At 43.9% G+C, this 20,108-nt stretch overlaps 1 protein-coding gene across 1 annotated transcript; it reads left to right on the forward strand.

The window, feature by feature from the left end:
* Window positions 1–4,409: 4,409 nt before the first annotated feature.
* Window positions 4,410–8,256, forward strand: LOC123442945 (probable galactinol--sucrose galactosyltransferase 2). Its single transcript, XM_045119139.1, has 8 exons — window positions 4,410–4,827; window positions 4,904–5,109; window positions 5,476–5,735; window positions 5,832–5,922; window positions 6,017–6,065; window positions 6,172–7,047; window positions 7,133–7,335; window positions 7,434–8,256. Exons 2-8 carry the CDS (start codon window positions 4,919–4,921, stop codon window positions 8,035–8,037), a joined length of 2,274 nt encoding a protein of 757 aa, XP_044975074.1. The 5' UTR covers window positions 4,410–4,827; window positions 4,904–4,918; the 3' UTR covers window positions 8,038–8,256.
* Window positions 8,257–20,108: the final 11,852 nt, after the last annotated feature.

Genomic DNA, 20,108 nt, shown 5'->3' on the forward strand with positions numbered 1-20,108 from the left:
TCGTTGCCCGTCTCTTCCACCCTTTCTGCGACAGTGGTGTTAATGCTTAGTAAGAGCATGTGTTTGGTAAATCCCGACCCTCAAATATCTGTGGATGTGTCGGGGCGTGTCCGCTGGTATTCATCGGATACGTCTTAAATTATGTCTATCATATCTGTATTTTTTATATTGAACATCCTATATCCATACAACCTATGTAACGTGAAGATAAACTGCATAGATCGTTAAACGAACTATGAAGCAGAGATAGATATGCAAATTTTGATCATTAAAAGATCACAGATGGATCTTCAAAAGCTACACAAAGGTTACATAATCCACATATTTCAGACATGTTCTAACTAGAGACACAAAAAAACAAGAAATTAACTAGAAGACGACGGAGATTCACCACATCCTCGTCGGCCTTTTCCCCTTGTAGTCGATGTCGTAGCTGTATGCGTCGATGGAGGATCGTACGAATCGTCGGACGACGCACCGTGCTCGCCGTCGGAGGAGGAGAGGATGATGAGCCCTTTGAGCCGTCGGAAGGCCTGATCTTGTTGCCGCTTGAGCTTCGCCAGCCGAGCCGCCTCTCTCGCTTTCTCCATGGTGTCACGCTTAGACTGTTCGATGACAAGCCGGAGCGCTTTGGCGTTCTTCTGACGGAGTCGTCGAGCGTCCGTATCCGTCGTCATAAGAGACCGGCGTTAGACCCAAGCGAGGAGCCGCTCGTCCTTGTCGGGCTTTGCCGGATATCCGCGACGCCGGCTATAGATGCTCTAATGGCTCCTTTGGCTTCTTCTATGGCTCTAACGACACATGAGACGCTATAACCCTAGATGAGATCGTATGGACAGGTAAGTCTCCGATGCCCATCGTTTCGGGGCCTTCTAGCAGTAGTGGTGACGATGTCACTTCACAATAAGTTCTTTTTCATCTTCTTCTTCGGCTTCGGCGGTGCGTGCAACATTGAATCTAGTGATAGGATTGGGTGGATAGGTTTGTGATACGTCTTCAACGTGTCAATAATTTAAGAAGTATTCATGTCAATATTTTACAATTTTCATATAATTTTGACAATGTTTTATATTATTTTTTGGGCTAACTTACTTATCCACTACCTAGTGTCGCTTCTTTTTTGTGTGTGTTTTGCGGAAAATCCTTATCAAACAGACTCCAAACGCAATAAAAATTTACGGAGATATTTTTTAGAATATATGTGAATATTGAGAAAAAGAATCAACGCCGCACGATGCCCGAGATTCTCACAAGCCAACAGGATGCGACCAGGGGGTGGGCATGCCCTAATGGCTTGTGGCCTGCCCTTAAGTCGGTTGAGGCTCTCCTTCCGCCACAAGAAAGATATTTTCGCGATAAAATTCACCTCAAAATTTCCGACCGATCGGAGTTATGGATCTCCGGGTATTTAAGAAACGATGAATGGTCAGAAAACAACAACGAAAATAGGAGTGAGAGAGAGAGAGAGAGACCCAATCTTGGAGTGTCTCTCGCCCCTTCGGGAGCCATAGCGGCCAAGGACGAGAGGGAGAACCTCTCCCTAGACGGGGAGAGGCCATGGAGGAGGAAGCCTAAGGGGAGAGACTCTCCCCCCTCTCTTCGGGTGGCACCAGCGTGCTGTCGAGGGAGCCATCGCCGTAGTGGCCGTCTTCATCAACACCGCCGTATTCATCACCTTCCTCATCTCTTTTCAGCAGTCTATTATCCCACACCCCACTATAATCCCCTCTTTGAACATGGTGTTTCATGCCATAAATTATTAATCAGTGGTGTGTTGCCATTCTATGATGTTTGAGTATATCTATGTTGTCTTTTGGATTGATTAATGATCTTGATTGATTTGAGTGTATGTTTTATTTTGGTGTTGTCTTAAGGTGCGTTCTGTGAGGCGCACATTTGAATGATTCACGCTGGATGGTGTTGCAATATGTCATGATTCGTTTATACTAGGTGGCTAGAGTGACAGAAGCTTACACCCAAGTAAGGAGGTTGTTCACGTATGGGAGTAAAGAGGACTTGATGTTTAATGCCATGGTTGGGTTTACCTTAGTAATTTATAGTAGTTGCGGATGCTTGTTAGAGATCCAATCATAAGTTCATATGATCCAAGTAAGGAAAGTATGTTACCTCATGCCTCCCCCTAATATAAAATTGCAAGAATTATTATCGATCTTGTTATCAATTGCCTAGGATAATTCCGCACACCTTACCATCATTACTCCACACTCCTATTTGTTCTCCAATATGTTCTTACTTTAGTTAGTGCATCAACTATTTTCATATTTTAGTTCTCCAATATCATGCAAAACTATTCTCTTTATACCCACAACGCAGTTTTATTTCTCGTTACTAGATAGAAGTAAACGTTTGGTGTATGTAGAGTTGTATCGGTGGCAGATATGACTTAAGAGAATATTAATATTACCTTTAGCTCCTTGTGGGTTCGACACTCTATACTTACCACTTCCATCTTTGGAAAGTGCTACGATGATTCCTTGCACTTGGGGATTATCAGTTTGCCATTCCCTCGGTGGTCCACGCAATCATGTGGAGAGAGTTGATTGCATTTTTGTCAAGCCAATGGTGATTTACCTCCAGCAGCCCTAATTTTGGTATTCCACTGACTCGGACGGGCGTATAGGTGTGATCAACTCAACATCATCTTCTTTCGGACGGTGGATCCTTCAGGGTCGATGTCGTAAGCGCTTCCAAGCAAAGATCATTGATTTGTTGGTGTCGTACATGGATACAAGTTCATTGTTTTGGTGATGGTGCAGAACTCCGAGGACAACAATGTTGATGCATCATCGGCATGTGCGGGGTGGAGAGGATGGGGGGCTTTCTTGAGGAGTGGATTGTATTTCCTATTCCTTTCGTGTATTTCTTGTAATGTTGATGTTTGGTTAATACAGAGCCGCGACTCATTCGCAACAAAATGTAGCGATTGCTTTTTTCAAAATGGTAAAACGAGTAAAGACCTCCTTTTTTAAGAAACAAAAAAACATCATTGTAGCAGGTGAGAACCTCTTTTAGGGTTTACCACATGAATTTTATTTTTTGGTAATTTTTTACTAACCTTTTCATGATATTTACCAAAACATCACAATGATAATTATTATTGCCTCCATCTGAAATTATTTCTCGCAAAAATGGATAAGAGTGGATGTTCTAGAACTAAAATATATCTACATACATCTATTCCTCCAACAAGTATTTTTGAACGGAGGGAGTATATACCATGGGACCATCATATAGTTTATTTATTCATGAAAATATGTCATACACATAGCTACACTGAAATGTAAGGAGAACGTCCAAAAATTAATATATAAATCTTACATTCTTAAGGTGTTAGTTTTAATTCTTTAACATACAAAGTGTCCATCTTATGTCCCACTAGGGGTATTTAAATCTTCTCCCCTACTAAGCCATGCAAAATCTGCCACATAAGCGTTCTCAACATGCAAAGTGTCCACCTCAATGGTCCACTAAGCAGTGCATTTAAGTCTTTTCTTTCACTAAGTCATGCAAAATCTGCCACATAAGCGAGTCATGCATTTAACTTGTAAATTGTAATTAATTTTGCATTAGTCTATGCATGTAATGCTGCAACATCATATATTTATGTTAGTCATCCTTCACATTTTTGTTCAAATGACATTTTTAACTGTAGCTCGTAAGTTTCTATTCTAGTTTTAGGCACTTTCTTTTATTGATTTTTAAGTTCATGCTTTTTTTTCATTACACATTTTTTAACAAAATTATAACTACTCATGTCCATTTTTTCCTCAATAAATAAAACACCCATGTGGACAAGTTCAAGGAATTTTAAACACACATTATGTTACTTTTGTTCCAAAACTATTTGCATCACTAAACTAGTCAAGTAATTAATAAATCTCATATATTTATATTTTCATACTCATATTGTTAATTACAATTTTTATATTTAACATAAGTAAGTATCATCTAAACATATTGCAAACGATTATCACAATAACTCGCGAGAAATTGTCTAGTATGTTAATATATGTGTCCCCACCAAAATGCACAGACGATGAAAAAAAGTTAAAGATAAACATAAACAGTCTCTCGTTTTCTGCTGAGGAAAAACATAAACATTTGTGGTGACCTTTTGTGCTCGCCGTGGGGCGTCCTCCGCCGTCGCATGATTGCACCAATCTTGGGTGAAAATTTTGGAACACGAAAAATGAAATGCTCGAGCAGCGCAAAAAATATATGGACGTCGGGAGCCAATAGAGGGATAATGTTCCGAGGCCAAGAGTTTTTCTAGACGAAATCCCAGACCAAGGCTGCATGTTGTCATTTGTCCCGCTCGGCCGGCAACAGGGAATACACAAGCAACAATCCAGGCGTAGCATAGTTTACCCAAGTGGTACTGTATTAACTTTCTTCCAAGAAAGGAATACATCGAACTGGGACGCATCAGATCCTCCACAGCAGCATAGCAGCTGGACACCATACCGTGCAGTCTTCCACACAAAGAAACCGAGTCGAAGAAACATGTGAATTCTCCAGCGATTGATCGGCTTCTTCCCGAATGAAAATGGGCCGCGTGTGTCGTGTCACCGGCCACGTCTCGCCCTCCCCACGACTATATAAACCCTTCCTCTCCCCATCGCCTCCCTCCCTCCCTTCATCCCCCTCTCCGGCGAGGGCACCGCACCATCTTATATCATTAGATTAGTACTGGTTCCAGTTACCGGCACGCAAAGCACTCTCTATCGATCACTCTATCATATACTACCATCGTCCGTTATCTATCAATCGCTCGCTACTTGCTAGCTCCGGCCGTATCGAAGCTAGGTACGCGTCCTCCGATTCATCTGAATTTTGTTCTGGTCCTTCGCCTGGATGCGCTAAGGCCGTTCTCGTGTTGCAGAAGGGGTGGTCGGAGATGACGGTGACGCCGCAGATCACGGTGGGCGACGGGAGGCTGGCGGTGCGCGGCCGGACGGTGCTGTCCGGCGTGCCGGACAACGTCACCGCGGCGCACGCTGCCGGGGCCGGGCTTGTCGACGGGGCCTTCGTCGGCGCCACGGCCGCCGAGGCCAAGAGCCACCACGTCTTCACCTTCGGGACTCTCCGGTACGTCGTGAGCTCTGTTTTTGAGGAAAAGAGATAGCGGTGGATAAATGTTGGGAAGGTGGATCAACACCTGGGCAAAGTCTAGAATGCACCATGGATTTCTGAGTTTTTTTCTCCTCTTCTCTTTTTTCCTATTGGTATCAGATTTTAGGAAGTTGGTTTCTGAATTGTTTCTCAATTTTCATCAGTATGAGTAGTAAATTATTTCTTTAAAAAGATCGCACTCCAGTTTTTTAGGAATTTTGTTACTAGTTTTTTTTTAAACTCACATTTGTGAAGGAGAGTACTGTAGTCGTTTACCCTGAAAAAAGGCATAACTTTTCGACTCGGCTTAATTACATTTCACCGGAATTGCTGTTGATGCAGAGATTGCCGATTCATGTGTCTGTTCCGGTTCAAGCTGTGGTGGATGACGCAGCGGATGGGCACCTCCGGCCGCGACGTCCCGCTGGAGACCCAGTTCATCCTCATCGAGGTCCCTGCCGCCGCCGGCAACGACGACGGCGACTCCTCGGACGGCGACAGCGAGCCCGTGTACCTGGTGATGCTGCCGCTGCTGGAGGGGCAGTTCCGCACGGTGCTCCAGGGCAACGACCAAGACGAGCTCCAGATCTGCATCGAGAGCGGTAATAAACGAGCTCTTTTTTACCAGATTAATGTGTGGTTGTGTTTTGCACTTGGATCAGTGCTGAATTCAGTTGTGTGCGCGCGTGTGAGAGCAGGGGACAAGGCGGTTGAGACGGAGCAGGGCATGAACAATGTGTACGTCCACGCCGGCACCAACCCCTTCGACACCATCACCCAGGCCGTCAAGTAAATCCACCTTCTCCTCTTCTTCTTCTTCTTCCATCTCTTGCTCGACCAAATTCGAAATCTCGACGCTGAATGTTGCTTGTGTGGAATGCAGGGCTGTCGAGAAGCACACGCAGACGTTTCACCACAGGGAGAAGAAAACGGTCGGTAGTAGTAGTACAATTTCTTTCTATCATGTTCGATGCGATTTTGGTTAGTACAAGTCTGATTGGTTCGTGTGCCGGTGAATTGGCGTATGTATTTATGCAGGTGCCGTCGTTTGTGGACTGGTTTGGGTGGTGCACGTGGGACGCCTTCTACACGGACGTGACGGCCGACGGCGTCAAGCAGGGGCTCCGCAGCCTGGCCGAGGGCGGCGCGCCGCCGCGGTTCCTCATCATCGACGACGGCTGGCAGCAGATCGGTAGCGAGAACAAGGATGACCCCGGCGTCGCCGTCCAGGAAGGCGCGCAGTTCGCGAGCCGGCTCACCGGCATCAGGGAGAACACCAAGTTCCAGAGCGAGCATAACCAGGAGGAGACCCCGGGGCTGAAGCGGCTGGTGGACGAGACCAAGAAGGAGCACGGCGTCAAGAGCGTCTACGTCTGGCACGCCATGGCCGGCTACTGGGGCGGCGTCAAGCCGTCGGCGGCCGGGATGGAGCACTACGAGCCGGCGCTGGCGTACCCGGTGCAGTCGCCGGGCGTCACGGGCAACCAGCCGGACATCGTCATGGACTCGCTCTCCGTGCTCGGCCTCGGCCTCGTGCACCCGCGCAGGGTCCACCGCTTCTACGACGAGCTCCACGCCTACCTGGCCGCCTGCGGCGTCGACGGCGTCAAGGTGGACGTGCAGAACATCGTGGAGACCCTCGGCGCCGGGCACGGCGGCCGCGTCGCGCTCACCCGCGCCTACCACCGCGCGCTCGAGGCCTCCGTCGCGCGCAACTTCCCGGACAACGGCTGCATCTCGTGCATGTGCCACAACACCGACATGCTCTACAGCGCCAAGCAGACCGCCGTCGTGCGCGCCTCCGACGACTTCTACCCGCGCGACCCGGCGTCGCACACCGTCCACATCTCCTCCGTCGCCTACAACACGCTCTTCCTCGGCGAGTTCATGCAGCCCGACTGGGACATGTTCCATGTAATTCTTCCTTTCATTCTTTCTCACGTTAATGTCAATTGTTTCTACTGTGTGTGTTCTGACTTCTGACTCTGCATTGACGCAGAGCCTGCACCCGGCGGCGGAGTACCACGGCGCGGCGAGGGCCATCGGCGGCTGCCCGATCTATGTCAGCGACAAGCCGGGGAACCACAACTTCGACCTTCTCAGGAAGCTCGTGCTCCCCGACGGCTCCGTGCTCCGCGCGCAGCTCCCCGGCAGGCCCACGCGCGACTGCCTCTTCTCCGACCCGGCGCGCGACGGTGCCAGGTGCAGTGCTCACAATCATCACGTGAATGAAACTCTCCCAGATTCTTTCTTTCCAAGTGCTGACATGAGATCCCCTGCTCTGCTCTTCTTTCTCTCAGCTTGCTCAAGATATGGAACATGAACAAGTGCGCCGGCGTGGTGGGCGTGTTCAACTGCCAGGGCGCCGGGTGGTGCCGCGTCGCCAAGAAGACGAGGATCCACGACGAGGCGCCCGGCACGCTCACCGGCTCGGTGCGCGCCGAGGACGTGGAGGCCATCGCCCAGGCCGCCGGCACCGGCGACTGGGGCGGCGAGGCCGTGGTGTACGCGCACCGGGCGGGGGAGCTCGTGCGGCTGCCCCGGGGCGCCACGCTGCCGGTGACGCTCAAGAGGCTGGAGTACGAGCTGTTCCACGTCTGCCCCGTCCGCGCCGTGGCGCCGGGCGTCTCGTTCGCGCCCATCGGGCTGCTCCACATGTTCAACGCCGGCGGCGCCGTCGAGGAATGCACCGTCGAGACGGGCGAGGACGGCAATGCCGTCGTGGGGCTCAGGGTGCGCGGCTGCGGCCGGTTCGGCGCCTACTGCTCGCGGAGGCCGGCGAAATGCTCCGTCGACTCGGCTGACGTGGAGTTCACCTACGACTCCGACACCGGGCTCGTCACCGCCGACGTGCCGGTCCCGGAGAAGGAGATGTACCGGTGTGCGCTCGAGATCCGGGTCTAGGCTGCCATGCTTGTGTTCACGATCACGGGGATGGTTGGGGCGGTCTCAGCCGTTGGATTATTTCCATTGTTCGTGCTTATTGGTTGAGAGAGATTGATTGAGAGATGAGCGATTGTCATGTAGAGAGATTGTGCTTTGCTCTATCACTGTCGCGTATGCAATAATGTTATCACTGTATTGTTGTCGATGAATGCAATAAAAGATGGTGCTCCTTGTAAATCAGTGGCATCGATGATCCTCATTAATTCTAATTATGTCAAAATACAACTATACCAACTATACCATCGATGGTGCTCCTTTTATCATCTGTATAGTTGTATGTCTACATGCACGTTGGTTTTTCAGTTAAATGATTTGCAGGCAGTGACGGCGTCAGGATCAGGCAAAGACCCAGGCAGCCTTGGTGCACCAAAAATGCTACATCTACGGCTTCATTATAAAGATTTTACGGACCTTTCAACCAACTAAACTCTTTTCGGGGTGGGACCCTCCCTCACTGTAGCTATAGTGATCGCTACAGTGAACAAAGGAAAGAAGCCTGTCTCCGCCGCTGTCTGCAGGTCAGACAAAACGCAAGGTCGATGATAAAATTGCAATTAAACAGAAAGTTACACTGAGATTGTGTCAAATCGTCGTGCCTAGTTTTCACATTTTGCATCTCCATTTTCCACCGTCCACTCAGATGATAAATGATTGTGCAAGCTGGGATAAGTCTTTGGCTTCAAGTGCAATCCCATCGATCCATAGTTTTTGCCGTGAGCGATCCTTGACCAATTAAAAAAAAGAAAGATGCGCATGAAAGATATACTATGTCCGTTTCAAAATAAATGATTTAAAAATAAATAAGTTTTATACTAACTCTAGTACAAAGTAAAGTCATTTATTTTAAAACGGAGAAAGTATCTGACAAGCCTTGTTTTTAGTTTCACCTTTCATCGAAAAAGTCTCACACCTCATTTTACAGATTAATCATGTAATCAACAACCATACAATATAATATAGCACATACAACTTGCTGCCACACACCACACACTAAAGACAAGATACAACGATATAGAAGAAAAACTACATCACTTCAAACAACACCAAACAACACCACTTCAAACAACACCAAACAACGACAAGTGTCGTGTTAGGAAGTCGGAGTCCTCCCCATGACATACATCATGAAGAGATGATGTCGTGCCCGACGGCCCGAAGACTCCAAGACGACACCTTCAACAGAGGAACACCAACGAAGTGTCGCTGTCGCCCGATCCAAGGATCGATGTCTTCATCCAAAGCCACTCAAAGGACGAAGAAAAGTCGAAGCATTCAAAATGAATACTCTTGGGGACATCCATAATATGTAGACCTATAAAGGGCTTATTATCCATTAAGTGAGGGGCCACAAAGCATATATAAAAACCTAAGAACATCCAGCTTACTTGGACAAAGCTTCAAGGCCTAGGTCTTTCGCACGCCATGCAAAACCTCATCCGCACGGACACATCAAGACCACTCGGACATGAATATACCTAACTCGGACGAAGCAAGACACACAGTAATTTTCCTGATTCTATTTATTGTCTTTTATTTCTGTTTTATTATGTTCTTATTTTTACGTGCATTAAACAAAATTTTATTGTTTAATACAAATGTTCGTAGTATACTAAGAAAATGTTTATGGTATATGATAAAAAGGTTCATCATACATTATAAAATGCTCATTGTGTATTGAGATTTTGTTCAACACAGACTACAAATGTTCACTGTTATTTTTCTTCAGCGTATATTACACAAAATGTCCAATGTGTATTCAAAAATTGTTCAATGTACAGTACACAAATGTTGAATCCGTATTCGAAAAAAATTCAACGTACATTACAAAATGTTCAATGCATATTTGAAAATTGTATAACCTAGATGAAAAAAATGTTCAATGTGTATTTGAATTTTCTTCAGCGTATATATTCAGATGTCCAAAATATTTGAAAATAAAAACCGAGCAAACGAACATGGCGCTACAGTAAACCGAATGGTACACTAAGTCCTCTTCTAGCATTACGTTTTTTTAAATACTGAAGATCAGCCGACCGAGTTGGATGGACCTTGTGCGAAGCTAGTGCTTCTTGACGCACACGGGCGTCTCACACGAACTCTCATTGAAGCAATCTGAGCAAAAACAAGTGATCTCAAATCCAATATTCAATCCGACATAACAAGATATCAAAGGAAAAGATTTAATTCATCACAACAAGGTAGTAAGGAAATAACATCATATGATCCAACTATATTAACAAAGCATGTGATACATTAAGATCATGACATCTCAAGAACACGAAAGAGAGGTCAAGCACATAGTTTTTGGTACATACCCTCAGTCTCGAGCGTGAACTACTACCCCCTCATCATGGCCACACCCGAGATGATGAAGATGACCACCGGAGATGATTTCCCCCTCCGATAGGGTATCGAAAAGTCTCGGGATGATTTTTTTCTTTGATACAAAGAGTTGCAGCGATGGAGCGGAGAGTCTCTATTTATTTATGAAGGTTTTGGTATATATAGGATTTTTTAGTGTTGGAATCATGCCAGCCAGAGCCATGTGGGCCCCACAAGCTATCAGGACGCGCCTAGAGGGGGTGGGAACGCCATGTTGGTTTATGGCCCACAAGTGGCTCCCCTCCGGTGGTTCTTCGCTTAGGTATTTCTTATTTTCTGCAGAATAAATTAAAAAAAAATTGGACGATTCCGAGAGCTTTTATTTCCTACACAAAAACAACACCATGATAATTCTACTGAAAACAACGTCAGTTCGGGTTAGTGTTGGAAATATGCCCTAGAGGCAATAATAAAATGGATATTATCATATTTCCCTCTTCATGATAATCGTTTATTATTCATGCTATAATTGTATTGATTGGAAACTCAGATACATGTGTGGATAGATAAACAACACCATGTCCCCAGTAAGCCTCTACTAGACTAGCTGGTTGATTAAAGATGGTTAAGGTTTTATAGCCATAGACATGAGTTGTCATTTGATAACGGGATCACATCATTAGGAGAATGACGTGATGGAGAAGACCCAACCGTAAGCATAGCATGTGATCATATCATTAAGTTTATTGCTATTGTTTTTTGAATGTCAAGTATGTGTTCCTAAGACCATGAAATCATGTAACTCCCTCACACTGGAGGAATGCCTTGTGTATATCAAACGTTACAACGTAACTGGGTGATTATAAATATGCTCTACGGGTATCTCCGAGGGTGTCTGTTGAGTTGGCATGGATCGAGACTCGGATTTGTCACTCCGTATGACGGAGAGGTATCTATGGGCCCACTCGATAATACTGTATCACAAGTAGCTTGCGAGCAATGTGACTAAGGAGTTAGAAACGGGATCTTGTATTATAGAATGAGTAAAGAGACTTGTCGGTAACGAGATTGAACTAGGTATGGTGATACCGACGATCGAATCTCGGGCAAGTAACATACCGTTGGACAAAGGGAACTGCATACGGGATAAAGATCTTCGTAGAATATGTAGGCACCAAAATGGGCATCCAGGTCCCGCTATTGGTTATTGACCTTAGAGGTGTATCAGTCATGTTTGCATAGTTCTCGAAGCCACAGGGTCCGCATGCTTAACTTTTGATGACGAGATAGTATTGTTAAGTTGCATATGTTAGGAGTCCTGGATGAGATCCCAGACATGAAGGGGAGATTCAGAATGGTCTGGGGGGGTAAAGATTGATATATGGGAAGTTGGTATTCAGGTTCCGGAAAAGTTTCACGGCTTACCGGAATTGTCGAAATTGCCCGTACGGCCCCATGGGCTATGAGAGGAGGCGCACGAGCCCTTGGTGGGCTGGCCACCCCTCCCACCTAAGGCCCATGTGGACAAGGTGTGGGATGGCCCAAGGGTGGCCGTCGTCCCCTCTCCTTGGGGACCAGGCAACCCCTTGGCCGTTGCCCCTAACCCTAGGGGAAGCCCTCGTGCGGCCACCTCTCCACCCTCCCCATATATATACGAGAGGAGAGGGAGGCAGCCAACACACAAGTTCTTGGCGATGCCCTCCCTTTATCTCTCTAGTATTTCTTATCCTCCGTCGCATCGTGGCAGTGCTTGGTGAAGCCCTCCCAAGATCGCACCACCACCACTGTCACCACACCGTCGTGCTGCCAGAGAACTCAGCTACTACTCCACCTACGCTCACCGGATCGAGGCAGTGGATGCGTCATGGAGCCGTACGTGTGCTGAACACGGAGGTGCCGCCTATTCGGCGCTACATCAGGACAGATCATGATTCGATCGCGAAGACGTTCAACTACATCAATCGCGTTTATAAACGCTTCCACTTAGCAATGTACAAGGGTATGTAGATGCACTCCCCCTCTCGTAGCTATAAATCTCCATAGATAGATCTTGGGTGCGTGTAGGAAGTTTTTTTGTTTCCCATGCAACGTTTGCCAAAAGTTAATTCTAAATAAATCATATAAAGTGCATCAAAACCATATAAAAGTATTGTAAACATAGGCAAATATGACATGGATACTTCATAAATAATTGATAAGTGAAGATGTATTAGCATCCCCAAGCTTAATTCCTACTCGTCCTCGTGTAGGTAAATGTTAAAAGAAGTAATTTATGAAGTGTGAATGCTAGCATAGTGAATAACTTTGATCATTGACAATTTCAGTCACTTTTCTAGCATCATAACCAACAACTTTTCCCCATAAAAATCATCATGATAGAGTAGCAATCAATTCACATGTCATGGTCCATACGATGCATTCTCTTGAAACTTAACAACATACGTTCTTAGGCATCAAACAATTTTAATGCATCATCAAGTCCAACTAAGAGCTCCACTTACTCAATTATCATATAGTCTTCTATGATTGCTAATACTCAAAGCATATTTTTAGAACAAACATCATCCATCGAACATAGATAAGGATAGGAGCTTAATGTTTCACCTCCCACCGTACTTACCATGAAGATAATTGCAAACAATAATGAATCATGATCAAATATATTTGACTCGATATATGTGTTTGGATCTTTCCTCACCACATGGTGCTTGCCAACTAATAGATTGAGGTTAGAATAAGAAGTTGACTCAACATGAAAAGTAAATAACATGAAAGTAAATAGATTGTCCCTTCGCAGAGGGAAGCGGCGATTTGCATATGTGCCAAAGCTCATTGTTAAAAAATAGAGAGATGAAAATATTTTGGGTGGTCTGCCTTTCCTGTCAACATTACAACAAGGGATTTCAATATCTTCCATGATAATCACATTATTGGCGGTTCCCAATCAAAATAGAAATTTGACTCTCCCTCAACCATTCAAACACTTTCCATGGCTAGCCGTATCCACAAGTGCCCTCTAAACAGTCAAGTTTCTAGGGGAAGTTCTTGTTTATTTATTTTTGTAATATGCAGGACTAGGAATCCCTTTTACCAGCCTCTCTCATGCAATGACAAGTGAATAAACACTCATCATGAGAATAACCCACTTAGCATGGAACATATTGACCGGCTCGATGGCTCCATGAGCGGTACGTGCACACAAAACAGATGTTTATTTGAAGGTTTTAGAGGTGGCACATGCAAATTTACTTGGAATGGCAATGAAATATCATTTATAGGTAGGTATATTGGACTCTCATGGAAGAAACTTGGCTTAAGGATTTGGATGCACAATTAGTGTCGCTACTTAGTATGAAATTTTGTCTAGCAAAAGGTTCTAAACAAGCACCACATGTTGGAGGATCCATAATAATATAACTTATATGCAAGTATACCCAAACATAACCATTATGTTGTCTTCATTGTCCAACATCAACTACTTGATAAAGTTTGAAAATAATTAATGGGTATTCACAATCATAAAATATGTCCTAGATAATATATTTTTATGTGAAAGTTGTCTTTCTTATATTATTTATTCATGAATTGCTTGTATGACCAATATTGTGATTCTCAAACTTCAAGAGATTTTACTTTCTCAACCAAATGTTAAACTACTATAAAGCATAAATAACATTGATAATTTCATATTTATTGTATTTCATTCATTCACAATTTACTCTTAGGAAATAAGTGTAGCACAAGAGTAAACATCAAACTACTCTTAAAAGATATAAGTGAAGATCAATGAGTAGTCAAACAATTAAGTAGCTATGTGAGGGCTCTTTCCCCATAAAGATTTTGAGATCTGAGATTTATTTAAAATAAAAATTAAAACTAAAATACATTCCAAGAATAGCACATATCGTGTGGACAAATAAAAATTTAGGCTCAACATAAGCTAACCTATATTTGTTAACGGGTGGAATGCGTAGCATCCCCAAGCTTAGATGCTTGAGACTTCTTGTAATATTGCCTTGGGGTTCCTTGGACATCCCCAAGCTTGATATTTCGTGTCTCGTTCAATCCTCTCATATCCCGGTGCTACTGCAACAAAAGACCTTCCAACGGCGTCATAAACAAGCGTGCTGACGGGAGACTATTATTGTCTTGATACTCCTCAGCAACGGCACCAGGAATCCTTCTGCTACGGCTACGCCTTTAGGGACTTCCTTGGCAAATATGCAAAGGATTCCCCGTGGCCTTGGAGCCTTCCGTTGGTGTTCCCTCGAAGCGGAAAGGGTGATGTAGCACAGCGGCGGTAAGTATTTCCCTCAGTTTTGAGAACCAAGGTATCGAACCAGTGAAGGAATATCAAAAGTACCTGCACAAACACAAAGAGCTTGCACCCAACACTATGAAGGGGTTGTCAATCCCTTATAGATTGTCTGCCAAGTGAGAACTGAAAGCAACAAAGTAACAAAGCAAAGTAAAAGAAAAAGTGGAAACGATAGGTGTGAATAGACCTCGGGGCCGTAGTGTTCACTAGTGGCTTCTCTCATAAAAGCAAGTAGACGGTGGGTGAACGAATTACTGTCGAGCAATTGATAGAACCGCGCAAAGTTGTGACGTTATCTATGGCAATGATTATATCTATAGGCATCACGTCCAAAACAAGTAGACCGATACTTTCTGCATCTACTACTATTACTCCACACGTCGACCGCTATCCAGCATGCATCTAGTGTATTAAGTTCATGAGAACAGAGTAACGCCTTAAGCAAGATGACATGATGTAGATGGACAATCTCATATCTACGATAAAAGCCCATCTTGTTACCCTTGATGGCAACAACACGATGCGTGCCTTGCTGCCCCTTCTGTCGCTGGGAAAGGTCACCACACGGTATGAACCCAAAACCAAGCACTTATCCCATTGCAAGAATCATAGATCTAGTTGGCCAAACAAAACCCAAGACTCGGAGAGACTTGCAAGGATATCAAATCATGCATATAATAAATCAGCAAAGACTCAAATATATATCATAGATAATCTGATCACAAATCCACAATTCACCGGATCTTGACAAACACACCGCCAAAGAGGATTACATCGGATAGATCTCCATGAAGATCATGGAGAACTTTGTATTGAAGATCCAAGAGAGAGAAGAAGCCATTTAGCTACTAACTACGGACCCGTAGGTCTGAAGTGAACTACTCACGAGTCATTGGAGGGGCGATGATGTTGATGAAGAAGCCCTCCAAGTCCAAAGTCCCCTCCGGCAGGGCACCGGGAAGGGTCTCCAGATAAGATCTCGTGGAAACGGAAGCTTGCGGCGGCGGAAAAGTGTTTTTGTGGATGCCCAGACTTTTTCTGGATTTTTAGGGAATTTATAGGCCAAAGACCTAGGACAGGGGAGCGCCAGGGGGGCCACAAGCTTGGTTGCCGCGGCCTCCCCCCTGGCCGCGACAACAGGGCTTGTGGGCCCCCTGTGGGCCCACTTGCTTGGCCCTCAAGCCTCCCGATCTTCTTCCGTTCTGGAAAAAAATATTTCGGGGATTTTATTCCGTTTGGACTCCGTTCCAAAATCAGATCTGAAAAGAGTCAAAAACACAGAAACAACAGGAACTGGCGCTTCGCACAGAATTAATAAGTTAGTCCCAAAAAAATATATAAAAGGTAAACAAAACATCCAAAGTTGACAAGATAACAACGTGAAACCATAAAAAATTATAGATACGTTTGAGACGTATCACCCGGTTTCACCTAAGTCTGAGAAACTTCATCCACACATAACTTGAAAAGAACTCATGAGTTCGGTAAGTACATACAACAATAAATCAATACTTTATGTTCTGCCAAGACAAGTTGCATAATAATTTTCAAACATTAAGTATTGTATACTATCATTTTCACAATTTTTATCTACTAATATAAGCCATGAAATCTCTAGGATAAGTAGATAACAAAACTATGACATCAATCTGTCTAAACAAGACAATGTGTAGAAATTAATTTAAAAAGTATACTCTATATCTTGAAAAATTATGAAAATTTACGACATGATAAAAATTTGTATGAAAGTATTTTGTAAAAATTTCGTAGACTTTCCATATTCCAGTAAAATCTGATAATTCAAATACTACATCAAAAGTTTCTGTTTTTGTACATCACACATCACACATGCAATTCAAGCACTCTAAAGGCAATTCATGGAAAATTTTATTGATAAACAAGATTATAAATAATATCTAACAGAGAACAACAAAATAAAATGTTGCTCCAAGCAAAATACATATTATGTGATAAATAAATATATATCTCGAAGTAAGATATATCGAAAGTGTTGAAGACGAAATAGGGGATGCCTTCCGGGGCATCCCTGATACGTCTCTATTGTATCTATAATTTCTTATTATTTCATGCCAATACTCTACAACTTTAATATACTTTTGGCAACATTTTATATTATTTTTGGGACTAACTTACTTATCCAGTGCCTAGTGCTAGTTCTTGTTTTTTGTGTGTTTTTGTTTCGAAGAAATTCCATATCAAAGGAAGTCCAAATACGATAATAATTTATGAAGATTATTTTGGAATATATGTGAATTTTAGGAAGAATCAACGCAATACGATGCCCAAGGGGACCAGCATGCAACAGGGTGCAGTGAGGGGGTGTTGGTCGTGCCGTGTTAGCTTGTGGTCACCCCTTAAGTCGGTTGGCGCCCTACTTTCGCCGCAAGAAAGGTAATTTCTCAATAAAAATCTCCTAAAAATTTCAGACTTATCAGAGTTACGGATCTCCAGGTATTTAAGAAACATTGAAGGGCCAGAAAACAGGAGTGAAAATAGGAGAGATACAAAGAGAGAGATCCAATCTCGAAGGGGCTCTTGCCCTCGGGTAGCCATGGCGACCATGTACCAGAGGGGAAACTGTCCTCCCACCTATGGGGAGACCAAGGAAGAAGGAGAGGGGCTCTCTCCCCCTCTCTCCCAGTGGCACCGGAGCGCCGCCAGGGCAACCATCGTGACGGTGATCTACACCAACAACTTCGGTGCCGTCATCACCACCACCATCAACTTCCGTCGTCTATTTACAGTAGACCACTCTTTCCCATCCCTATGTACCCCGTACTTTAACATGGTGCTTTATGCTTCATATTATTATCCAACGATTTGTTGCTATTCTATGATGTTTGAGTAGATTCCTTTTGTCCTATAGGTTGATTGATGATCTTTATTGGTTTGAGTTGTGTGGTTTATTTTGGTGCTATCCTAAGGTGGTTTCCATGCTAAGCACACGTGAGGTAACCCCGCTAGAGGGTGGTGCAATATTCTTATGATTCACTTATAGTGGGTGGCTAGAGTTACAGAAGCTTACACCCGAGTAAGGGGGTTGTTTGCGTATGGCACTAAAGGGGACTTGATGTTTAATGCTATGGTTGGATTTTCCCTTAATGATCTTTAGTAGTTGCGGATGCTTTCAAGAATTCCAATCATAAGTGCTTATGATCCAAGTATTGAAAGTATGTTAGCTTATGCCTCTCCCTCATATAAAACTGCAATAATGATTACCGAGCTTGTTATCAATTGCCTAGGACAATCTTGCAAATCCTACCACCACTTTTCCACACTTTATATATTTAATTTATTGTTATTTTTATTAAAAGAGCACCTAAATTTTATTTCCATGTTCTTTATTACCTTTCAAACCTATCCATTGCACCTACTAAGTACTCTTAGTTTACTTCCCGCAAAGTAGTTTCATTCTTGTTCCACGTAAAGTAAGCGTTAGCGTGCGTAGAGTTGTATCGGTGGTTGATAGAACTTGAGAGAATATTAATTCTATATTTAGATCCTCGTTGGGTTCGACACTCTTACTTATTAAAAAGGCTACAAATGAACCCCTACACTTGTGGGTTATCAAGACCTTTTTTTGGCTTAGTTGCCGGGGAGCAATAGCGTAGCGGTTGATATTCTCGTGTGTGCTTGTTTTCTTTATCACTAAGCATTTTATTTTCTGTTCTAAGTTATTATATATCTTTAGTTATGGATATGGAACACGAAACACCAAAAAAACAGTTGTGATTGCTACTCATGGAGATGGGGAACCTCCTAAAACTTCTGATGTTGGTTATGTGAAAAACATTAAATACTGTTTTGATAATCCCGAGAAATCCCCATTCAACTTGATAATGGGAGACACGCTGGATCAACGTTATTACTTTAGGGACTACCGCTTGTCTTAAAAAGGGAAACACTTATGGGATCAAATTAAAATGGTGTGTTGGTATGCTTGGAATTTATGCGTAAGATTTGATTATACTTGTTATTCTAAGATTAAGGGTCTACACCTTTCCTTTCAATGTGAATTTAATGATAATGAAACCTTGGCTTATTGTGCTGGTGGTATATATGATTACTATGATGTGTAACAAATGGTAGAATGTTTTGCTTTTAAGGGTGCTTATGAAATTGAAACGTTCTTTGAAAAGTATGATAACTATTATGATGTTGTTTACTTTAGCCATACCTAAATATTGATATGAGAATTATGAATAAAATGCCGATATTAATGGATTTGTTGAGAGAATGTCTGCTTCCTTGGAAGAGACTAATATTTTGCAGGAATCTATGGAAGAAGAAAGTGCTGAAACTGTGAGCTCGTCAGATGAAAAAGATGAGGCGGAGAGCAAAGAACAAAGGGAGGAAGAGAGTATTAGCTACGAGTGCCCACCTTCTAATGGGAGTAACTCTTCAAATCAAACATTGTTTAATTTCCCTTCGCACATATCGACGTATAAATGATATGATGATTGCTATGATACCTTGGATTCATTTGAAATATCCCTTTTTGATGAATTTGATGCTTGCTATGCTTGTGGTCATGATGCCAATATGAATTATAATGCTTATGAAGATGAACTTGCTATAGTTCCTTATGTTAAGAATAATTGAATTCTCCAAACTACACCATATCGGAGAAGTTTTCACTTATTAAGGATTATATTTGTCGTGGGAATGATCCTAACAATAATATGAGGGTATGAATGAGGGGCGGAGTCTATCTAGGGCATAGTGGATACACTCGGATGTACAAGTTCGAGCCCCACTCGGGAGCTGTAACAACCCTACGCCTCGAGCCCTGAGGATGATGTTTGCTTATGGGATGTGTGATAGTCCATGATGCTAAACCCTTGGTCAGGAGCTCGGGGGTGGCTTACGTAGAGTGCTCCATGATTGGATGGGCCTGATTACAAGGGTGAATTAATCCTAATAACTACAAAAGTTAGTAGAAACGGCAGCTCTAACTCCGTTGTTACTGGTAATGCACGTCTTCACTATACTTCATGTGATAGTTTAAGTCTGTAGTCATTGTAGCCCCTTCGTTTCCCATGCCTTGTTGTAGTGCGAGTGTCGGGGCACATCCGGCTCACACGAGACGATCCGAGTGACCTCGTGCGGGCCGAGTGAAGGTACGCTTGCCCGATAGAGGTCATGACTGCATCGGTGGATTTTGGGTCGCTGATGTCCACGTAGAGTCTTCGGAAGGCCTCGGGATGCAGGCCCGTAGGACTACCCCTAAAGTACAACCCCGTCAGTCGCCCCCGAATTAGTTGATGCTTTACTAGCCAAGTGGAAGGCACTCTTTTGTGACCTCGACGTCTCAGGGACGCTGAGGTTGTAGCTCGAGGCTACATCACTCAGGCTCTCAGTAAACCAC

Source organism: Hordeum vulgare, chromosome 3H (assembly GCF_904849725.1).
Source record: "Hordeum vulgare subsp. vulgare chromosome 3H, MorexV3_pseudomolecules_assembly, whole genome shotgun sequence".
Taxonomy (NCBI): Eukaryota; Viridiplantae; Streptophyta; class Magnoliopsida; order Poales; family Poaceae; genus Hordeum; species Hordeum vulgare.

Coding starts and splice junctions, on each gene's coding strand:
- LOC123442945 (XM_045119139.1), top strand. CDS start 4,919: ATGACGGTGACGCCGCAGATCACGGTGGGCGACGGGAGGCTGGCGGTG. Junction 5,110..5,475: donor TTCACCTTCGGGACTCTCCG/GTACGTCGTGAG, acceptor CTGTTGATGCAG/AGATTGCCGATTCATGTGTC. Junction 6,066..6,171: donor ACCACAGGGAGAAGAAAACG/GTCGGTAGTAGT, acceptor GTATTTATGCAG/GTGCCGTCGTTTGTGGACTG.